Consider the following 17,411-nt stretch of genomic DNA (forward strand, 5'->3'; position numbering starts at 1 on the left):
GGATATAATTTTTCTATGTCCAGCAAGGCCCCAAAGATTATCGCTTGATTCATCCCAGGATACGTCTGTGATATGGCAACTGCAGGAAGGTATAAGAATTGAGAATGCCATAAAGAAGCCCATATCAAGGTCAGGAGTGCGAGTTTAATGAAAGATGCATGTGTAAGCCAAGATTGTGTCCTATACTAAACTCTATCAACATATACAGAATATGAACAGACTGTCAGCCATCAGGCCATCTCTATCCATGCATATTCGCAATCTCCTTGATCATAGGGCTCGCGGCGCGGATACGATCGCCCACAAAATAGAAAACAGTCGGAATGGAGATACACACAGCCTCGACGATCCCCAGCAGGGTCCCAGCCCAGTTCAGCCCCAGCGTTCCATACATCGACGGCCCCGCAAGCGGCAGACACGCACCCATGATGCTTCTTAGCACCATATTCCCCGCCAACGCAGACGCAGCGTAGATCCCATACGACCTCGCCATATAATTACTCGCGTAGATGAAGACACACGCGTTACCCATGCCGAACGGGACACCAGCGAGAATCGGCACGATCCAGTGGACATTTGGACGGCACGTCCAGGAGAACCAGAGCTGGCCGATGGCCAGAAGCGTCGCTCCCAGACAGACGATGCTAACCATCGCCTCTGGTGGAACGGTACCAGTTTCTGGATCCTTGCGGTGGGCGTTTATGACTCTGCGGAAGAGAGGTTCGAGGGCTATGGCTATCAGGACGCCTACGCCTATTCCGGTGAATGAGAGGCCGGCGATACCTGGTGGCCAGCCGCGCTCTTGTTGAAAGGCGATAGGGTAGGCGACGAAGCAGAGGTAGAGGATTGCGTAGACGATGGCAACGTAACTATCCCAGAAGATACTATCAATTGTCAGCTTGGCATTCAAGAGGATTGAGGGTGAGTGCCTTACCATATTGGCTCCGTGAACATCATTTTCAATGGCCGCTTGAGACTGGTTTGGAGCAGAGACATGAACCCTTGCCGGTCATCATAGCGCGTCCACCATTTGACGTTATTTGTCTCCTTTTGTCGCCTTGCCACTCTCTTCTTCAGAATGACCGGCGCATAGGTCTCTTTGATAGAAGCGAGCAACACCAAGACCACCCCGCCAATGATCAGAACAATCCAGTTCGTCCATCTCCATCCCAGGTACTGAAACACGAATCCTCCGATAATGGGACCATACACAGGGCCATTTGCCGGGCCAATTGACCAGATGCCAAAGGCCAGAGCACGGTGTTCGTCTGATATGACATCGTTGACTGAAGCAGGCGAGTTGGACATCATGGCACTGCCGAAGAGCCCTCCAAAGAAGCGGCTGGCAATGATTGAAGTGATATTCTGCGCCAATGCACTAGGCAGAAGAAGCACAAGGAACACGCTCATCGAGGCAATATAAACAGGCCGTCGGCCCACAATCTCACTCAGCGGAGCAACGAATAGACTCCCGACAGCCATGCCTAGAAGATATGTCGTGACGCCAAGCAGCGCAGTGAGCTTTGAAACATGGAAATCCTCCATCAACCCGGGAATACCGGAAGTGTATAATGTGCTGAAGAGACTGATTACTGTTGCACCCAGGCTCATGGCCACCACCGTGAGGCCCTTGTACCATAGTGGCCAGGTACGCGGATTCTCGCTATCGGCGCTTTCCCAGTATACTTCAAATTCGGGGGGATTCAGGACGCTTGCAACCAGGGTGACTTTGGGTTCAATGCTGGCAGACGGGTAACCCTCTGCGCCGGCCGTGTAGCTGCGCGTCAGATCGAGTTCTGTCTCTGGCAGGGAAGCCTGTCTGTTGGCTTCTTCATCATCGATGGACGGATCCATCATGTGCCAGCTAAAGGAAGGACTATGTCAAATCCTCCGGACCACTGTCGACTGAACATTGGCAACTGAGAAATAGATACTAAAACAGGGATACACATATTTATAGAAACTTTATGGCTAGTCAAAGGGCTTTTGATAGCCGACGGCAATGCTTAGCCGATCCTGATGACTATTTCTGATATTATTAAGCTCTAGGTGGCGAGTCAGAGAGGATTTCTAATATCTATCCTTGAAAGGGGAAACATTATTCATGATTCTCGAAGGATTTTAAGAGCTTTCCTAGGATTGTTTTAACTTGGTACAGACGTCTTGGCGGAGATTGTGACTGAAAAAGGACATCTTGGCGGAGATAGTGACTGTTTTCAGCTAGTGGACTGTGAACCATTTTGGCATAATCCCAAGGTCCCATATCTGAATACAGAGGCGTGCACCAAAAGTTTTGGCGCTGGTTCGTGCAAGCTTACATAACATATAGCCAATCATGGTTATCAGCACTGACAACTGGACGACATGATTGGCTATATGTTATGTAAGCTTGCATGAACCAGCGCCAAAACTTTTGAGGCACGCCTCTATATACAGACGCTTGTTGATAACCACGTCTGGGTAATCTTACCCTTCTTGATGTCCACATCTGAGTAATGTAACTTCTTTCTGTTTAAATCACATTTGTCAGACTGAGTAATCCTTCTACGGGTGTATCGTATGAGTTGTACTCTTCGTGTCATTTCCTTTGTATATATAATATATAGCATAGACAATGCTCCAAGAAGAATGAACAAATAGACCAAGCATCTACAAACTCTAAGGCGCTTACTTTACTATCACAATGTCTCCAGCCTTGAACATCACTCACATTGGCACCGCCACCGCCGTCCTCGAGATCAATGGCGTAAACATGCTCACCGATCCCTTTTTCTCCCCGCCGGCACCAAATTCCCAGTCAACGAAGTGATTCACCTTCTCGTCGACGATGACCCTGCCCTCCGTCTGGACCAACTCCCCGTCATCGACGCCGTCTTGCTCAGTCATGAAGACCACGTCGATAACCTTGACGACCTAGGCCGGCGCCTCCTAGATGGCCGCCGCGTCTTCACAACCGTCGACGGCGCAAAGAATCTCTCTCCCCGTCCGGCAGTCCACGGACTGAAACCCTGGGAGAGGATCAACGTCACCATAGCCGGCAAGAAGTTTGAGATTATCGGCACGCCGACGCAGCATCTCCCCGGCGGCGAATGCACCGGCTTCATCATCACAGGCGAAGGCTTCGGAACCGGTCGCGATAACCTCCCCAAGGCAATCTACTTCTCCGGCGACACAGTCTACATCGAAGACCTCAAAAAGATGGCGGATGAATACCATATCTGCGCGGCGGTGTTCAACCTGGGGAATGCGCATGTGCCTTCTGATCTGGAGGATCCCAATAGTCCACTTATAAACATTACCATGGATGGGAAGCAGGCGGCGCGGCTGTTCCGGGATATCAAGGCTGACGTCTTGGTTCCGATGCACTATGAGTCGTGGCATCATTTTACGCAGTTTGGAAAGGAGCTGCGTGCGGCGTTTGAAGAGGAGGGGATTAGTGACAAGGTTTGCTGGCTTAAGCCTGGTGAGGCTGTCTCGGTGCTGTAGGTGAACGTATATCATCAGGGGAGGGGTGCTTATAGACTTGTGCATAGAGTTCATTTTGCATATGGATTTGAACAAAAAAATAAAAAGAAAAATGAATGCATCTAGTGTCATCAATATTAAGGGGGTAGTACTAAGCTTTACGTACTTCGGTAGACTAGATCCTTCAGGATTTACAAGCTGGCCGCGCGCTTGCTACGCTCACGGCCCTTTGGCTATGCTATGCTAAAGTATACTTGGGCTACGGCGGAGTTCACTCTGCTCACTAACCTCACTCCCAGCGCAGGGTTCAGACCTATGGCCCTCACCATCTTACTAAGTATCTTATAGGCTCACCGCTCACCTGTGTAGGGGCTATAGGAAAATTCAGAGGGTGTAATACTATAGATTTTATATAGTCTTATACTTATATGTTATCTTCCTTATATCCTTCGCAAGGTAGTATTAGATAGGACTTGGGAACAGGTAGTAGTTTAGGAGATAGGGGCAATACCTAGGTAAGGGCAGATGCTGGTAAGGCACTGGCTTAGGGGCCTAGGGCTTAGAAAGGTTGCAAGGAAATGGAAATATAGAGTAGAGGCCTAAAGAATAAGGCATGGTGACTAAAAACCTAGGCAATTATTGAACTGAATTTTGACCAATTGTTAAGTAAGCAAAATCGTTAACTACCTAGTTACCTATTTCCTTACGATAGAGATGCATAATGCAGAGCACCAAGACCATGACTAAGTGGCAGGCACAAATTAGTGGTTAGTAGGATGAACTTTTCCTCTCTCTCATTCACATTCACTTAAAAGACAGTTACATACTACCTTATACTATGTGTGTCACTTTGTCATGGGAATCTGGGAATAATTTTCTTGAGAATTCGTTGTATCATCACTTCACTGATGGAACTACACTAACACTGAGTGGACTAGTCACTCTTCACCTAGTTCAATAAATCCTGGAGATTGCCAATGCCAATTTAGTCACACTCATGCCATCACCCCCAGCGAAGCAGCAGCGAAAGCTAATCAACTCTATTCTGCATCATGCGAAACTCGGTGACTGGGATGCGTTGAGCCAGCTTCTGGATAATCCGGATGTGACGGCAGCAGGCCTGGAGTACCGCGATAGCAACCCACTGCACGAAGCAATCATCGGCGGCCATCCCGAGATCGTGCAGCGTTTAATCGATCGAGGCTTCGGGGTGGATGGAAAAAGGTCCTAATGTATATTCTGTTATGTGTATGACACCGCTGCATCTTGCGGCACAGTACAAGCAGGCCCAGATAGCACGCGTCCTGCTCGAGGCCGGCGCAGATCCCACCCGGCTGGATGTTACGGACGCGGAGGAGACGCATGCCGTCTCCCGAGAGAGTCGAACTGACTTTATGACCTGGAACGTTACTGAAACAGGAAAGCATGAGTAGGACGTATATCACTTGATTCTAATACAAGATAAACGATCTATTCAACAGAATAAACCAGCTTATTCCCTCCACCAATCCACACCTTAACTATACCTGCTCTTCTCTACCTCCTTCTTCACTCTCTTAAGTTTCCGCGTGATGTCCTGCAAAGAATCCAGTCTCTGCTTTACGCCTGTCGGGGGAGCAGGGGTGTTCTCGGCGCTTCTGGTCTAATTCCCCTGGCATCCCAAGCCATTTGGGGGCATTTGAAGATTGCCGGTAGAATTGGGCACCGGAGGCACACTTTCCGAGGTCCACAAAGAAGGGAAAGGGTTCTCCCGCGAGGTATACCGCAGACTTGAAAGATTGAAAATGTCGGACATGTTTCAATCTGCACGGATGGAGGCAAAGACGGTACTGCCTCGGGCATCTCGACAGCCGGAGGGATAGGCTGAGTACTGATCTGGCTGGTATGAACTGGCTGTTCTCTCGCACTTTCGGAACCGTCCTCATCTGGTGTCAATTATAAAACACTTAAAGATTGTTTGCGATGCTATCCTCCCCGCATTATCCAGACGACTGCTGCCACGCTTGACCAAGCTTTTCCTCTCAGGGTAGTCCTTGCTGGGTGACCACACCGCGATGGAGGACTCCAGATCCACTGACGGTTCAATCACTAACATCGAACACATACAGTGCAGTTTTCCAGTTTTATGCAACGCAGCTTTTGGGCAAACACTGGTCGCAGGCAACGCGGCGAGCAGACAGATTCACAAATGACCCCCACATCAGACAAGCGGGGGTTGGGAGGACATGGTTTCTTCAACACAGAAGAAATGCAAAAGGGAAGTCACTGATCAGATTTTAATTATTTATCCCCGTCAATAGGGAGGCAGATGTCTGAATGGTGGATTCTATTCGTCACAGACCTGTTGTGATGATATATCTTAGTTTTTGTTACCCTTATTCTCACCGGTTTCCCCACTGGGCTTTACTTCTTACCCCAACGATCTGCTAATGTAGGTAGACACGGCAGAGGCAGAGGGGATATATGCAGTCTGCTGGAGTAGTCACCAGTCTGACAAATGCACCTGGGCCAATCGCCCGTTGAGCTGTCGTCTTAGCTTCGTCTTTCGCTGACGCTGATGCGGGGTGAGAAGGCTGCAAAAGTGGGTCTCTAAGATTTCATATAAGAAAGGGTGTTGCAAGAAAGCTGACATACTTGACTGTCTACCGTCTGCTTTTTCTTTCTTGCATGCGGATATCGTCCAATATGGCATCAGAGCAGACGTACGATTTCATTGTCGTTGGAGGTCAGTATGCATCTCGCTGCAAGAGTCGCCAACATAGCTCATTGTATGATCAGGCGGCCCGGCTGGATGCACCCTTGCCGCATTTCTCGCCAAGTCTACCAAACGCCCCAGCGTTCTTCTCCTTGAAGCCGGCCGCCGAAACGACGACAAGTCCCTGCGCGTCGACGGTAAGCGATGGACAACTTTTATGGAAGAGCAAATGAACTGGGGCTACAAAACAACCCCGCAAGAACATTGCAACGGCCGCCAGCTGGACTATTCCCGAGGCAAAGGACTAGGCGGATGTTCTGCTATCAATTTTGGAGTGTACACCGTCGGGGCTAAGGATGACTATGATGAATGGGCGTCTGTGGTTGGAGATGAAACCTTCTCGTGGAAGAGCATGCAAGCACGGTTCAAGAATCTCGAAACATTCGCGGGGACTATTGACCAGAAGTACGGTGGGCATCAGGCTAGAGATCATGGCGACAAGGGTGGTTTGCAGATTGGGTATGCTAAAGAGTGGGAAGATGATCTCTCGTTGGTTCTGGATGCCTTTGAACAGGCTGGGCTCGAACGAAACATGGACCATAATTCAGGCAACCCCCTAGGAATGGGTCTGTGTATCAACTCGGCTCAGAAGGGGCTCCGGACGACTGCGGTGGATTTGTTGTCTGATGCTCCTGACAACCTCTTTACTATCACAGACAGTCCGGTGCAGCGCGTCATTTTAGAGGGCAAGAGGGCTATTGGTGTTGAGACCAAAAGAAACAGGTGTAAGTTCCTGTCCAGACCACTTCCTCCAAACAAATCCTGACTTCTGAATAGATCTTGCTGCCAAAGAAGTTATCCTCTCAGCTGGCTCCCTCGACAGCCCCAAGATCCTAATGCACTCGGGCATCGGCCCAGCCAACGAGCTGGCAAAATTCAACATCCCGGTCATTCAAGACCTTCCGGCAATCGGCCAGGGACTGCGCGACCACTTCTTCGTGCCGATAGTCCTAGCCCGAAACCCCGAAACAAACGACCGCAACACCTTCTTCCAAGACCAAACCGCCATGACAGCAGCGATGGAACAATGGGAAAAAGACGGAACAGGCCCATGGGCCCGATACGCCTGCCAGCTCGGCGTCGGCTGGTTCAAATCAGAGCAAGTAACCTCATCCGCCGAATTCAGCTCCCTCCCACCACCGGTACAAGACTTCCTCAACCGGGAGACCATCCCGCACTACGAGATCATGACCCATTTCCCAGTACACTTCATCTTCCCACACCTCTTCCAGGATTACAGCTATATTTGCATGCTCGTCTTCCTGATGAACGAACAATCAGCCGGCGAAGTCCGACTACAATCATCAGACCCAAACGACCCACTCCTCTTCGATCCCAAGTTCCTCTCCCACCCCTTCGACAGACGGGCCTGCATCGAGACCTTCCGTCATCTCTGGGAATTAACGAAATACGAAGCCTTTGCCAAGGATACCACATCGACGATCATGGGGCCGACGTCCGAATCGGACGAGGACATCCTGCAATTCTGGAAGGATAATCTCTCGTCTAGCTGGCATATGACCGGCACCGTGAAGATGGGTAAGAACGGTGCCGCTGATGCGGCGGTGGACAGTCATTTCCGGGTGTTTGGAATCGCGAATCTTCGTGTGGCGGATATGAGCGTCGTGCCTGTTTTGCCGAATGGTCACACCCAGGCTACTGCTTATGTGACCGGGGCGACAGCTGCCGAAGTTTTGATTCGGGAGTATAGGTTGGATGAGAAATGATCCACACAAGCAGAGAATCTGCCTGTTATCAATGGGGCCAAGCTGATAATTCCACTCACTGCCATTGCGGGATGCCATTCGTGAAATTGTCAAGTACTACCACAGCCAGAATCTCACCGGTAACAAGGTTATGGTCCACGAGCCGTATAAGATGTTAATCCATCACATCCGGGAACTGAAAGAGCTGAAGGGCTGATTAGAAAGCAGTAGGGCCGAGAGAAGCATGATTTTGCATAGCTCTTGGAATCAAGCATGCCCTCGTCATCAGTCCGGGGTTTCAATGTCTTCCCATCGATCCCATATTCCGTTCTTGTCGGGTGGCCCTGAAGCACTGGGCCTTGGAGACAGGAGCAAACTATCCTCTTCCTCTTCCATAGATACCTAGGTTCTGTACGGAGCGACCCACTAAAGGGGGTTTAGACATAGTGCCGTTGTGCCAGAACGTGTCCTCCAACCGGGAAGCATCCGTCTCAGCCACTCAGCCGCCCATTTTTGACCGCAGAGACCCCAACTATCAGTTACCCAATACATCTAAAGTAGTGGCCGAAGCTTAGTTGCGGTTGACAACAACGTGGATCTGATCTATCCATCACATCTGCAACATATTTGGATAATTCTAGATTTATCTGGCAAGTCCGTTCCGAGTGTCATTCGGGAAGTGATAAAACCTGAATGGGAATTGGAGTCAGACAGGAACATTATCCAATGCGCTATACAACAACCGCTAGCATCTTTGATGTGTACGAACATCGCTAAACCATGGATAGACCAAGCACCGTTGTACAGAGATCCCTACCATTGCTCTCGGGCAAAGTGGACGGTAGTTTCTCCGACTGTTCGGCCCTGACAGACAGCCTTGCACTTGAGGTCCCCCCGGGCGCCAAAGGTGACCTCAATGGAATATTCCAACAGATACTCCACTTGCGTGCCCGTTCGAGACTGCGGGAACTGAGCAAGGTCGACACTTGCAAAGTCACACATGAGCTGTGCGATGACATAAACACCTAGATTGCATCAATGATAAAACCCAACGCATTCACTTAGGAACAATAACCCACCTGGGTGATCAACTCGTTGTGGGGCGTTCGCATCATTACACCCGTACAGGTTACTGATCTTCATCAGTGAATCCCCTGCGCGATGGGTGACAATCAAGTCTTGCGTTGCCGTGTGATTCCGGGCATACCTCTCCCCCTACGCAACGTAAGAAACAGTTGGCCTCATGTAGCATCTCGCGGACAGATGCTAGAACTCACCTTGGCAAGGACCCAGGAGGCAAATCCCGTGACCGTCCCGGTACCCTTGACCGAAACAGAACGCTCGAAGCCGTAATGGCTTCGGCATTTTCTCGTGGTGGGCTGAGGCCCTCCGAGTCCCCGAATCGCTGCGCCGCGCATGACCATTGCTTGCCTGTAATGCGGTTAGCTTCCTTGTCAGTGGGAGACCATTGCTGACACATACGGGTCTGCTGGAGCGAGTATGGCCAGTTTGCCTTCGACGGCAAAGGTTCCCGAGATCCGTTCCCGTAGGTATGGTGACTGGCTAAAGCCGCCGACTAACACAATTTTCTGGATTTCAATCAGCTCTGGGGCCCTTTGTTCGAATAACAGGGGCTGTACATTGATGATAAAGCGGCCAATCTCCTGATTGGCGCTTTCAATCTGGCGGAGCACCGGATCGAATATTCCACGGAGGTCATTGCTGTCATGAGCAGTCAGCCCCTCTCCAGCTAGGTTGTCAACTCTGGAATTGCATACCTGGAAAGCAAAACGAGTCGATTTTCTGCGTCAAAGAACGTGGGGTTGGGGTTGTTGAGGGCCATGGACAGGGGAAGTCGATAGACCCTGTCCACAGCTGAACAGCAAAATTCCTCCTTAATGGCCTGAAAGAAATCCATGAACCTACTACCTGGGGCCTTTTGTGTAAACGGCAAGTCCTTGAACGCCGCCCCAAACCTCTCGGACATAAGAAGATAGAAATTGCGGTCGATGGCTGTGGCGCCGCACATACCACCTGTTCACTTTCAGCGCCGTCATCCATCCAATAGGCCTAAGGGAAGGGGGCTTACCAACGGCCGAAGTTAGTTCATCGAACGACAACTGGGGAGAGACCTCCGAGATCAGATAGCTTGTCACGTCCTAGGTCATGTCAGCCGCGCGCCCCAGTAGTTCCAACATTGAGCGTTTGACTCACCACGGTGCCGTCTCCACAGTCGCATATCAATACCCCATCACCTGGCTAAATTGTCAGAGGTTAGCCAGGGTTCTTTTGCGTTGAAGATCGGACTGCGCACCTTGATCTGCATTCCGGGTCCACATAGTGGCATTGTCTCGAAAGCGGCAAGTGCGGCGGCTTCGGGCTCGCAAAGCGTGTAGATGGTATCGTCCGGCCTGTCATCACTTGGTCCAAAGCCTGCACGAATAGCAGCCTCCTTGTATTCGAACCGAATCTGATCCGACCAGACTGCTGGCGTTGTAAACCAGAATTCCATATGCACATCGCGAAGACGAAGAGGAGGACGACGATTGACAAGATCCTTCTCCAGCTCTCGGCAGATGTGCACATAGAGCTCCCGCAGAAACTCTGTGACAACCTGGATGGCAATCTTTCCGTGAGGTAACTTCATGATTCCCATTGCGGTTGCCGCCCCCAAAGCTCTGTCACTGAACTTGGTTATATCCGCGCCTGAATCCAAGAGTAACTTGGTCCAGGAAAAGGTGGGTGCCCCGTGTTCAATTCGGAATCCCCACTGTGTTTCTGAATCGCGCAATTGCCTTGAGGATACGCTATCCTGGATGGGACTTCGGTGCCCGTGGTATGTCCATATGGAGCGGGCCAGGAGCGGACAAGCCTGATAATCGGCAGAGAAGCTTCCCCTAGAAACGCATAGCTGACGCCTATTTTGCTTGATTAGATCAGATCAAGCATATTTTCTGAGTTGAGAATAGTATACCTGTGAAGGTGGTGCCGTAGTCGACACCGACAACGAATTTGCCTTTTGGATTCATTGTAATAGGTACGCAATTAGACTGTGACAAGCTGGATGGCAATCTCTCTGATGTCGATATGGAATTCTGGTTTTCAACGCCATCTAGGAGGTAACACTTGAAGCTATTATAACGGCCAGACAGAAAAAATCGCTTCAAGGAATCCATACCACGTCAAGCTGGCGAAGAGAGTCCGGACCTGGCAACCTGATGTCCGAGACAGAATGTCAGAGGTTTCGTATTGAAGTCAACACAAACTCACAGTCAGGCTTGATCCTTCCAAGAACCTCCTTTTCTTTTTATTTTTTTATTTTTTCATTGATGGCATGCAGTTCAGCAAGGTTTCAAATCACTGTCAAGAAAACTCCGACAAGCTCTTGAGGTTGTGTTAGATACCCCGAGACCTCGCTGAACTGCAACCCATCCATTGACAAAGAAAGTGAATCATGATCGAAGCACAGCGAGAAAACCAAGGGTGGAGTGGACATTGCTTTGTAAGTTGGGAGAAAGAATCGGGAAGATGGTTTCGCAGCGACAAAGAACTTCTTCAGCCGTTCCAAGCCACCCAGTCAAGATGTCTCAACACGTCCGGGAGCGAAACTTTTCAGACAAAGAATCTGCTCTTCTCTGCTCTCACTTCCCCTGTTTCTTTGACATCTGATCAGCCGTCCTGTCTATTCTCGTCTTTAGTTTTTTACTTTCGATAATTCCATACACTACTCTTGCAGGTTAACAATCGTTATAAATCTTCATCTTTTGTCCTTCCCTGATCGTCTCAGCAAGAATTCACTCCTATGGCGAAAAGAAAGAGCCAGCGGATTGCACGGAAGATGGCTACTGCTGAGGTAAGAAGGATCCCTGTGCCGGCATTCTGTTGGACTTGACCAGACAATCTTCTTCACGGCGTGGAGGCTTACGCTTGCTGCTTAATTACAGGAAAGCGGTACAGGAGATTCATCAGTCCGACTGGAAGGCTCTTTGGCCTCAGAGGTGACGGGGACAGTAGCTGCAACACTGTCAGCTGCTGATAGCCCAGATGAGGCAGCTGTTAATGTATGTCAGATTACCGCGCTTACTATTTGCATCCTCTTGTCTGACTCTCTGCTAATAATCCTGGCTTAAACCAGAAGGCACATCCATCCCCTCCACTAAAGAGAAAAGACAGTTCCCCATGTGGCATTGATCACTGCGGGATGAGGAAATCCCCCAGAGAGGACGCACATCCAGGCAGCGAATCCGAAGACGACCAACGGCCACCGGTTTACGACTTGGCCCAGCAGATAAGGGATCTAAGAACTGAAAATCTGAGGCTCCAAGAGAAGTATCTCGCAGTGTCTTTGGCCATGGATAAAGAAGCATCGCAGGCGCGTTGGATAGGCGCCCTTGATCCAGTCATCGAAAAGTCTTGTGAGCACCTTGCAATGGAGTTATACTTTTGGGCAATTGACTATGCCATCGGAGATGTCAAAACTGTCGACGCAAGGCTGTCAGCAAGTGAGAAGCAGAGCATCATCGCTGCGCTGGATGGATACTGTAAGCAGGAAGATTGGGAGTCTTTGATGAAACGTTTTCCAGCCAAGATTCAAAAGAGCATCCTTCAGCTCTTTGCTCACACACTCTGGACCAAGCATCTCTTTGAAGATGTCTTCATGAAGCCCTTTCTCTACTTTGACTTTTATGAGCAGGAAGAAATGACCAGCACCGCGGGCAAACCAGACACCTCGCTTCCGACAAAACTACAGAACATGTATCACATGTTCCGAACAGGTACGGTCTCTCACCTTCTGCAGAGCAAACTGACTGACCGTAATGTACCTAGTTGATGAGGCCCAGGCCGAAGTATGGCGAAGTGACACGGTTCGCCTTGCAAACTCAATCGTTCCGTTGAACGATGAGGTAAAACGGGACGGCAAGACTTCAGTTGTGGGCCCGGGAGCACTAATCCTGGGAGAGAGGAGCAAACAAGCAAGAAGTTCCGCGGTTGAACGACTTGTTTCCAATATTCTTGACGGTCCGATGCGGCACATGTTGCGTAAACTCTCCAGCCCGAAAGAAGCCGATCGACGGAGCCAGGTCATTATTGACATCTATTGCCGTATAGCTGAACTGGCAACCACATGCTGGGCCGACAGGTCACTGTGGGAGATCCGCGGTCTCGACAAAGTGGGCCACTTCCATTGGCATCCGGAGACGCTGAAGCTGCACCACTTCCAGTTTGTGGAGAAAAATGACCCTAGGCTGGATGGTAAAGCTGTCCTGGTCGTTATTCAACCCCCTCTATACCGCTGGGGAGGACGGGACCGTCAATTCGATATTGATAGGATGATAGCAAAGGGGCTGGTAGTAGTGGAAGATCCTGTCTCAACTTGACAAATGCAGGAACGGTCTTTTTTGTATTGCCTTTCTGTCTTTTTACGTTGTCTACATGAGTCAACATATTAGGTGTTCCGACTGGATGCTGTTCGTAGCTTTTGTACGTATAGATATTACTTTTCATAGTGATTAGCTGTGAAGAAGCTCAACATCACCACATCTACTGATCACATCAAAGAAGCCTTCTCACTTGTACCAACCGCAGAATCTCCTTCACCAAAGGACTCTGGGGCCTTTCCTTTAACACCTAATGAACATTAGTACAACCCACTAAGCATTAAGACAGCGACATACTGCTCTGGTATAGCATAGCAGCCAGAAGCACCCCAATAATTGCAGCCTATGCCAAGTCAGAAATATCCAACGACAGCATCGCCAGGTAAGGGCAGAAGCCAGCATACCAGCGAGAGATCCATTCCCCCGCAACCTCAATCTCCCACACTCCGGCCTCTTCCCCGGTGCATATATCGCGACCATATCCTTCAATTTGGAGGTCATCACCAACGCTATCTCCATAGTACACATGCGTTCTCGACTTGCAAATATCCTGACCCCTCACACTGAGAACAATCTCTTCCCGCCTACCGTCCCCACCAGCTGTATTACAGAGGTGCACGTCAAACTTATCCTTAAGCATATGCTACTGCGGAACGATAGTGGCTGCCAGCCAAGGATCATCTTTCTCTTTACTGCCTGGTAGAAGGGCAAATCACATCACGCCGAGTCGCTTCCGCGCAATGTCGAAGAGGGGCAGGCCTGTTGCGTCCTGGATGCGCCGCCGGTGGCTGACGGAGGCGAAGTCGCCGTCTACGGGGAAGAGGGTTTGCGGCGGGGAGTCATCGCTTGGGACTGGGACTGTGGAGATGGTGAAGTCGCCTGCGGACCAGCTGTTGCTGTGCTGGGAACGGATCGGATCGGCGAGGTGGCCCACTCGGCGCTGATCCTGGATTCTTTCCAGCAAAGGGCTGAAGAGGCTTGTCCATGGAGATCCACTGATCGGCAGAACCAAGACCAGAAACAAGTAACAATAATGCAATCTGTTTCTCTGCAATTTTGTGCATCGCTAGGATCAGCCAAGTCTGTGCCATAGTTAATAAGCAAAATAGGAACAGAGGTGCTGGGAAGGAGATGGAGGAAGACGTAAACAATATGGTGGATATCCCGTTCTTGAACAGGCCGAGAGTTGCAAAGAGGTTGAGCGTAGCTAGATTAGAAGTGACCTTCATTCATGGAGAGACAAGTCATTCGGCGCGGTTTTCGCGCAGAGCGTAGATAACTCCCAAAAAAATAGTTATCTATTAGCCTAGCCACAACATCTAGCGGAAGAAAATACTAAGCTACTATCCTAGATGTATTTCTAGGGGAGCAATCGCTTCGATGATGAACCCAGTAGATGCATTCGTACTATATTATGGATACCAGACTAGAATGTACGTATTGAACCTACTTAATCAGATATCCAAGGCACGGACATATCACAGAACGCTTCGTTCAGGATAGTGTGCCTGGCTCCATGCCCATGGGTGTAGGCCTTGGGTTCTCACCATCAGGCATTGCCACTTCAGCTGCATCTGTATGTCAACTTTACCCCTACTATGCTAGAAACGGTTGACTGGAAAGACACTATGCATTTTAGCGCACCCACACCGCGCACACAAAGTGCATGGCTGCGCTGAAATGTAACCATACTACTCCGTAACGGACTCCATAGTTCCATTGTTAGTCTAGTTAATCTATTTTGAAGTCACTATTCCAATACAGGCAAAACTTGCCGACGCTGATGGTAGCTGGCACCATGCGTTTCCCTACCCCCAAGCCAGGTGGCTAGCTGAGCTCGTTGATAAAGGAAGCAGAAAGCACCTCCGATGTACTCTGTACTTCTGGTCTACAGTACTCCGGAGAGCGGTGTCACCACTTGCACTCATTGATATATATGACAACGGTGGACTCGAGTCTGAACACTATATGCGTTAATGGGGACTACTTATCGCCCCAGCGAACTTCTGTACAGTGTACCTCATTCTATGTCCAGCCCGCATCATTGTTCTACTTTGTATTGCCTCTATATCAGCATCTCTAACTTCCTCAAGATCGTTTAGTCCGCAATAGCTTGGTAACCGGCTGGATGTTTTTCACTAGTAGTGCGACGACTGAGTTTTATAGACGGTTCTCTTCTATGTCTAGCACATAGACTACAGGGCAGGGCTTCCGTCGCCTCAGCCGCACTTGAACCTATGAAGGGCTGTTGTGAGTTGGAGAGGGGTGTTCTACGTCAACTGCCCTTATGGGGCGTCAATTGCTTCTATGCTTCTCTTTCTCCATGTGAGCTGACGTCTTGGTCGATGTATATCACTTGAACTGATGGCCCTAGGTTAGACAAGCATCGTGGTACATATGAGTAGCTGTCTTCATCTGTCCTATTTCTGAGGAATTGTCTTAGATCAAAGATATGTCCTCATTGAGGTGTATAGGGATACAGATTCTACACAGGCTAAGCATGGCTGCAAGTATGTCCTCTACTATTCAAGCCAGAGAAGCATTCAGATTATTATCAATTACCCGTCCAACCTTTACAATCAACCTTTCAAAAGACTCAGGACAATCATACATGGATACAATCAGTCAAATCCCTGCAACTGCTTTGCATCACCCAGCGCCGGCCACCACGAAGCTCGATCCTTGACAAATAATTCCGCCTCGGGTTTAGCATCATCCAGAGCGTGAGGATCATCCAGCGTCCCAGCTAGCACAATCACATCACCCTCAAATTCCTTCCGATCTGCGGTCTTGTACAGCAAACAGCCACAGGTCCCACAGAAGTGGAGAGTCAAATGCATGCCGCTCTCATGAGTCTCATGGTGTTCCTTTGCGGTCCCTTTCACAAGGTGGAAGTGATCCTGGGGGACTAGAAGATTAACAGAACTTCCGCTGCTGAATTTCCGGCAGGTGAGACAGTGGCAGACGGCCTGTGTCATGTTAATATGTACTTGTGTGCGGCTGCAAGGTCTGCTTTGGCTTATCTTGGTAATAGGTTCGCCGCTATATTCGTACTGGACGGACTGACAGAGACAGGAACCAGATGGCATGGTGAAGATGTTCGTTACTTATTGTAAGGATACTTAGTGTACAGATGAATAGGGAATGTAGTGGTGTGCAAGGCTGATATATGGACTTTTCTTAAAATCTGGCCTGGTCAGAAGACTATGTTTGTTTCGAATGCTACGCCATGTATTGAAGAGAGTTTAATACTAGTGAGGCCCGAGTCCTGGATTGAATTGTAGTCCGCATATATGATTGATCTTCATCTACAGCGGAGCGGAATGCCGAGCCATTGTCGTATGTTTTCCGGCGCCACTTAGCCGTTGACGGATCGTACGATCACCAACAATTGTGTCAGAATCTAATAGATCAATCCAGATCTAGCGAATAGAAAATTTTAATGACGCTTTCTTTGCGGATTAAAATTCCTAATAACTATAATTTTTTCCTGACAGATGGCTTCCCCATAATAAACTCGATTTCTGGCTCGATAAGCAGGACACCCACCAGGTGCACACACCTGTCTAAATTTAGTCCATATTTTGATAAATTGCAACAGCTTTCAGTTGTAGAATTTAGGCATTCTTTTTCTTACTTAATACGGCCAACGGGAAAGGTCTCCAACCACACGGGTCTTTCAAGTCTACATCACTTTCCAGTTTAAGTGCAACTTGACCACTGCCTCATGCCTTTCACAAGCCCATAGCAGAGCTAGCTCACTATTTTCATGTACTACGTTGTATATAAATTCTGAAAAGCATCAACCTAGCACATACGACCACAGGGTGTGGAAAACAGGGCTTCCCGTCCGCTCAGCCGTACTTAAGCCACACGCCGGCTGGTTAGTAGTTGGGTGGGTGACCACCAGCGAATCCCAGCTGTTGTATGTTTTTGATGCTTTTTTTGCTTTATTATATCTTGGCCTGTTTAAGCCTTGCCTGAAGTCTTTACTCTTCGCCCAGCCTAGCTGATGTGGTTGTCCGGCGTGCAGCCTCCATCCTTCAGAATGCCGCCATCTCTCATTTTGTCTTATGCCGAGCAGAATAAGATTAGGTGCATAAACCT

At 49.3% G+C, this 17,411-nt stretch overlaps 8 protein-coding genes across 8 annotated transcripts; 4 read left to right on the top strand and 4 right to left on the bottom strand.

Moving 5' to 3' along the window:
* Positions 1–122: 122 nt before the first annotated feature.
* On the bottom strand, positions 123–1,857 carry P174DRAFT_448590 (MFS transporter; the record flags this gene model as incomplete). The annotated part of the gene is made up of 2 exons (XM_024828771.1): positions 123–884; positions 935–1,857. The coding sequence occupies 2 exons, from the start codon at positions 1,855–1,857 to the stop codon at positions 242–244; spliced, it is 1,566 nt and encodes a 521-aa protein (XP_024685477.1). The 3' UTR covers positions 123–241.
* An 826-nt stretch (positions 1,858–2,683) lies between these two features.
* P174DRAFT_428388 (MBL fold metallo-hydrolase) lies at positions 2,684–3,486 on the top strand (the record flags this gene model as incomplete). The annotated part of the gene is made up of 2 exons (XM_024825508.1): positions 2,684–2,805; positions 2,883–3,486. The coding sequence occupies 2 exons, from the start codon at positions 2,684–2,686 to the stop codon at positions 3,484–3,486; spliced, it is 726 nt and encodes a 241-aa protein (XP_024685478.1).
* Positions 3,487–4,462: 976 nt separating this feature from the next.
* On the top strand, positions 4,463–4,898 carry P174DRAFT_417882 (uncharacterized protein; the record flags this gene model as incomplete). The annotated part of the gene is made up of 2 exons (XM_024824642.1): positions 4,463–4,675; positions 4,743–4,898. 2 exons carry the CDS (start codon positions 4,463–4,465, stop codon positions 4,896–4,898), a joined length of 369 nt encoding a protein of 122 aa, XP_024685479.1.
* Positions 4,899–6,150: 1,252 nt separating this feature from the next.
* On the top strand, positions 6,151–7,947 carry P174DRAFT_364863 (GMC family oxidoreductase; the record flags this gene model as incomplete). The annotated part of the gene is made up of 3 exons (XM_024822024.1): positions 6,151–6,190; positions 6,244–6,945; positions 6,998–7,947. 3 exons carry the CDS (start codon positions 6,151–6,153, stop codon positions 7,945–7,947), a joined length of 1,692 nt encoding a protein of 563 aa, XP_024685480.1.
* Positions 7,948–8,739: 792 nt separating this feature from the next.
* On the bottom strand, positions 8,740–11,058 carry P174DRAFT_448592 (Hsp70 family protein; the record flags this gene model as incomplete). Its single annotated transcript, XM_024828772.1, has 11 exons — positions 10,901–11,058; positions 10,698–10,844; positions 10,241–10,632; positions 10,141–10,185; positions 10,016–10,085; positions 9,705–9,960; positions 9,567–9,648; positions 9,409–9,515; positions 9,204–9,357; positions 9,006–9,141; positions 8,740–8,951 (listed from the first exon to the last, which is right to left on the bottom strand). The coding sequence occupies exons 1-11, from the start codon at positions 10,953–10,955 to the stop codon at positions 8,740–8,742; spliced, it is 1,656 nt and encodes a 551-aa protein (XP_024685481.1). The 5' UTR covers positions 10,956–11,058.
* A 1,219-nt stretch (positions 11,059–12,277) lies between these two features.
* P174DRAFT_364689 (uncharacterized protein) lies at positions 12,278–13,304 on the top strand (the record flags this gene model as incomplete). The annotated part of the gene is made up of 2 exons (XM_024822011.1): positions 12,278–12,701; positions 12,754–13,304. 2 exons carry the CDS (start codon positions 12,278–12,280, stop codon positions 13,302–13,304), a joined length of 975 nt encoding a protein of 324 aa, XP_024685482.1.
* Positions 13,305–13,474: 170 nt separating this feature from the next.
* P174DRAFT_457633 (uncharacterized protein) lies at positions 13,475–14,878 on the bottom strand (the record flags this gene model as incomplete). Its single annotated transcript, XM_024829565.1, has 5 exons — positions 13,475–13,554; positions 13,602–13,647; positions 13,735–13,947; positions 14,026–14,205; positions 14,852–14,878. 5 exons carry the CDS (start codon positions 14,876–14,878, stop codon positions 13,475–13,477), a joined length of 546 nt encoding a protein of 181 aa, XP_024685483.1.
* A 932-nt stretch (positions 14,879–15,810) lies between these two features.
* On the bottom strand, positions 15,811–16,544 carry P174DRAFT_448594 (GFA family protein). The gene is made up of 2 exons (XM_024828773.1): positions 16,328–16,544; positions 15,811–16,273 (listed from the first exon to the last, which is right to left on the bottom strand). Exons 1-2 carry the CDS (start codon positions 16,391–16,393, stop codon positions 15,926–15,928), a joined length of 414 nt encoding a protein of 137 aa, XP_024685484.1. The 5' UTR covers positions 16,394–16,544; the 3' UTR covers positions 15,811–15,925.
* Between the last annotated feature and the right edge of the window lie 867 nt (positions 16,545–17,411).

The sequence above is a fragment of the Aspergillus novofumigatus genome (assembly GCF_002847465.1).
Source record: "Aspergillus novofumigatus IBT 16806 chromosome Unknown P174scaffold_2, whole genome shotgun sequence".
NCBI classification, from domain to species: Eukaryota; Fungi; Ascomycota; class Eurotiomycetes; order Eurotiales; family Aspergillaceae; genus Aspergillus; species Aspergillus novofumigatus.

Coding starts and splice junctions, on each gene's coding strand:
- P174DRAFT_448594 (XM_024828773.1), bottom strand. CDS start 16,393: ATGCCATCTGGTTCCTGTCTCTGTCAGTCCGTCCAGTACGAATATAGC. Junction 16,274..16,327: donor GCGGCGAACCTATTACCAAG/ATAAGCCAAAGC, acceptor AACATGACACAG/GCCGTCTGCCACTGTCTCAC.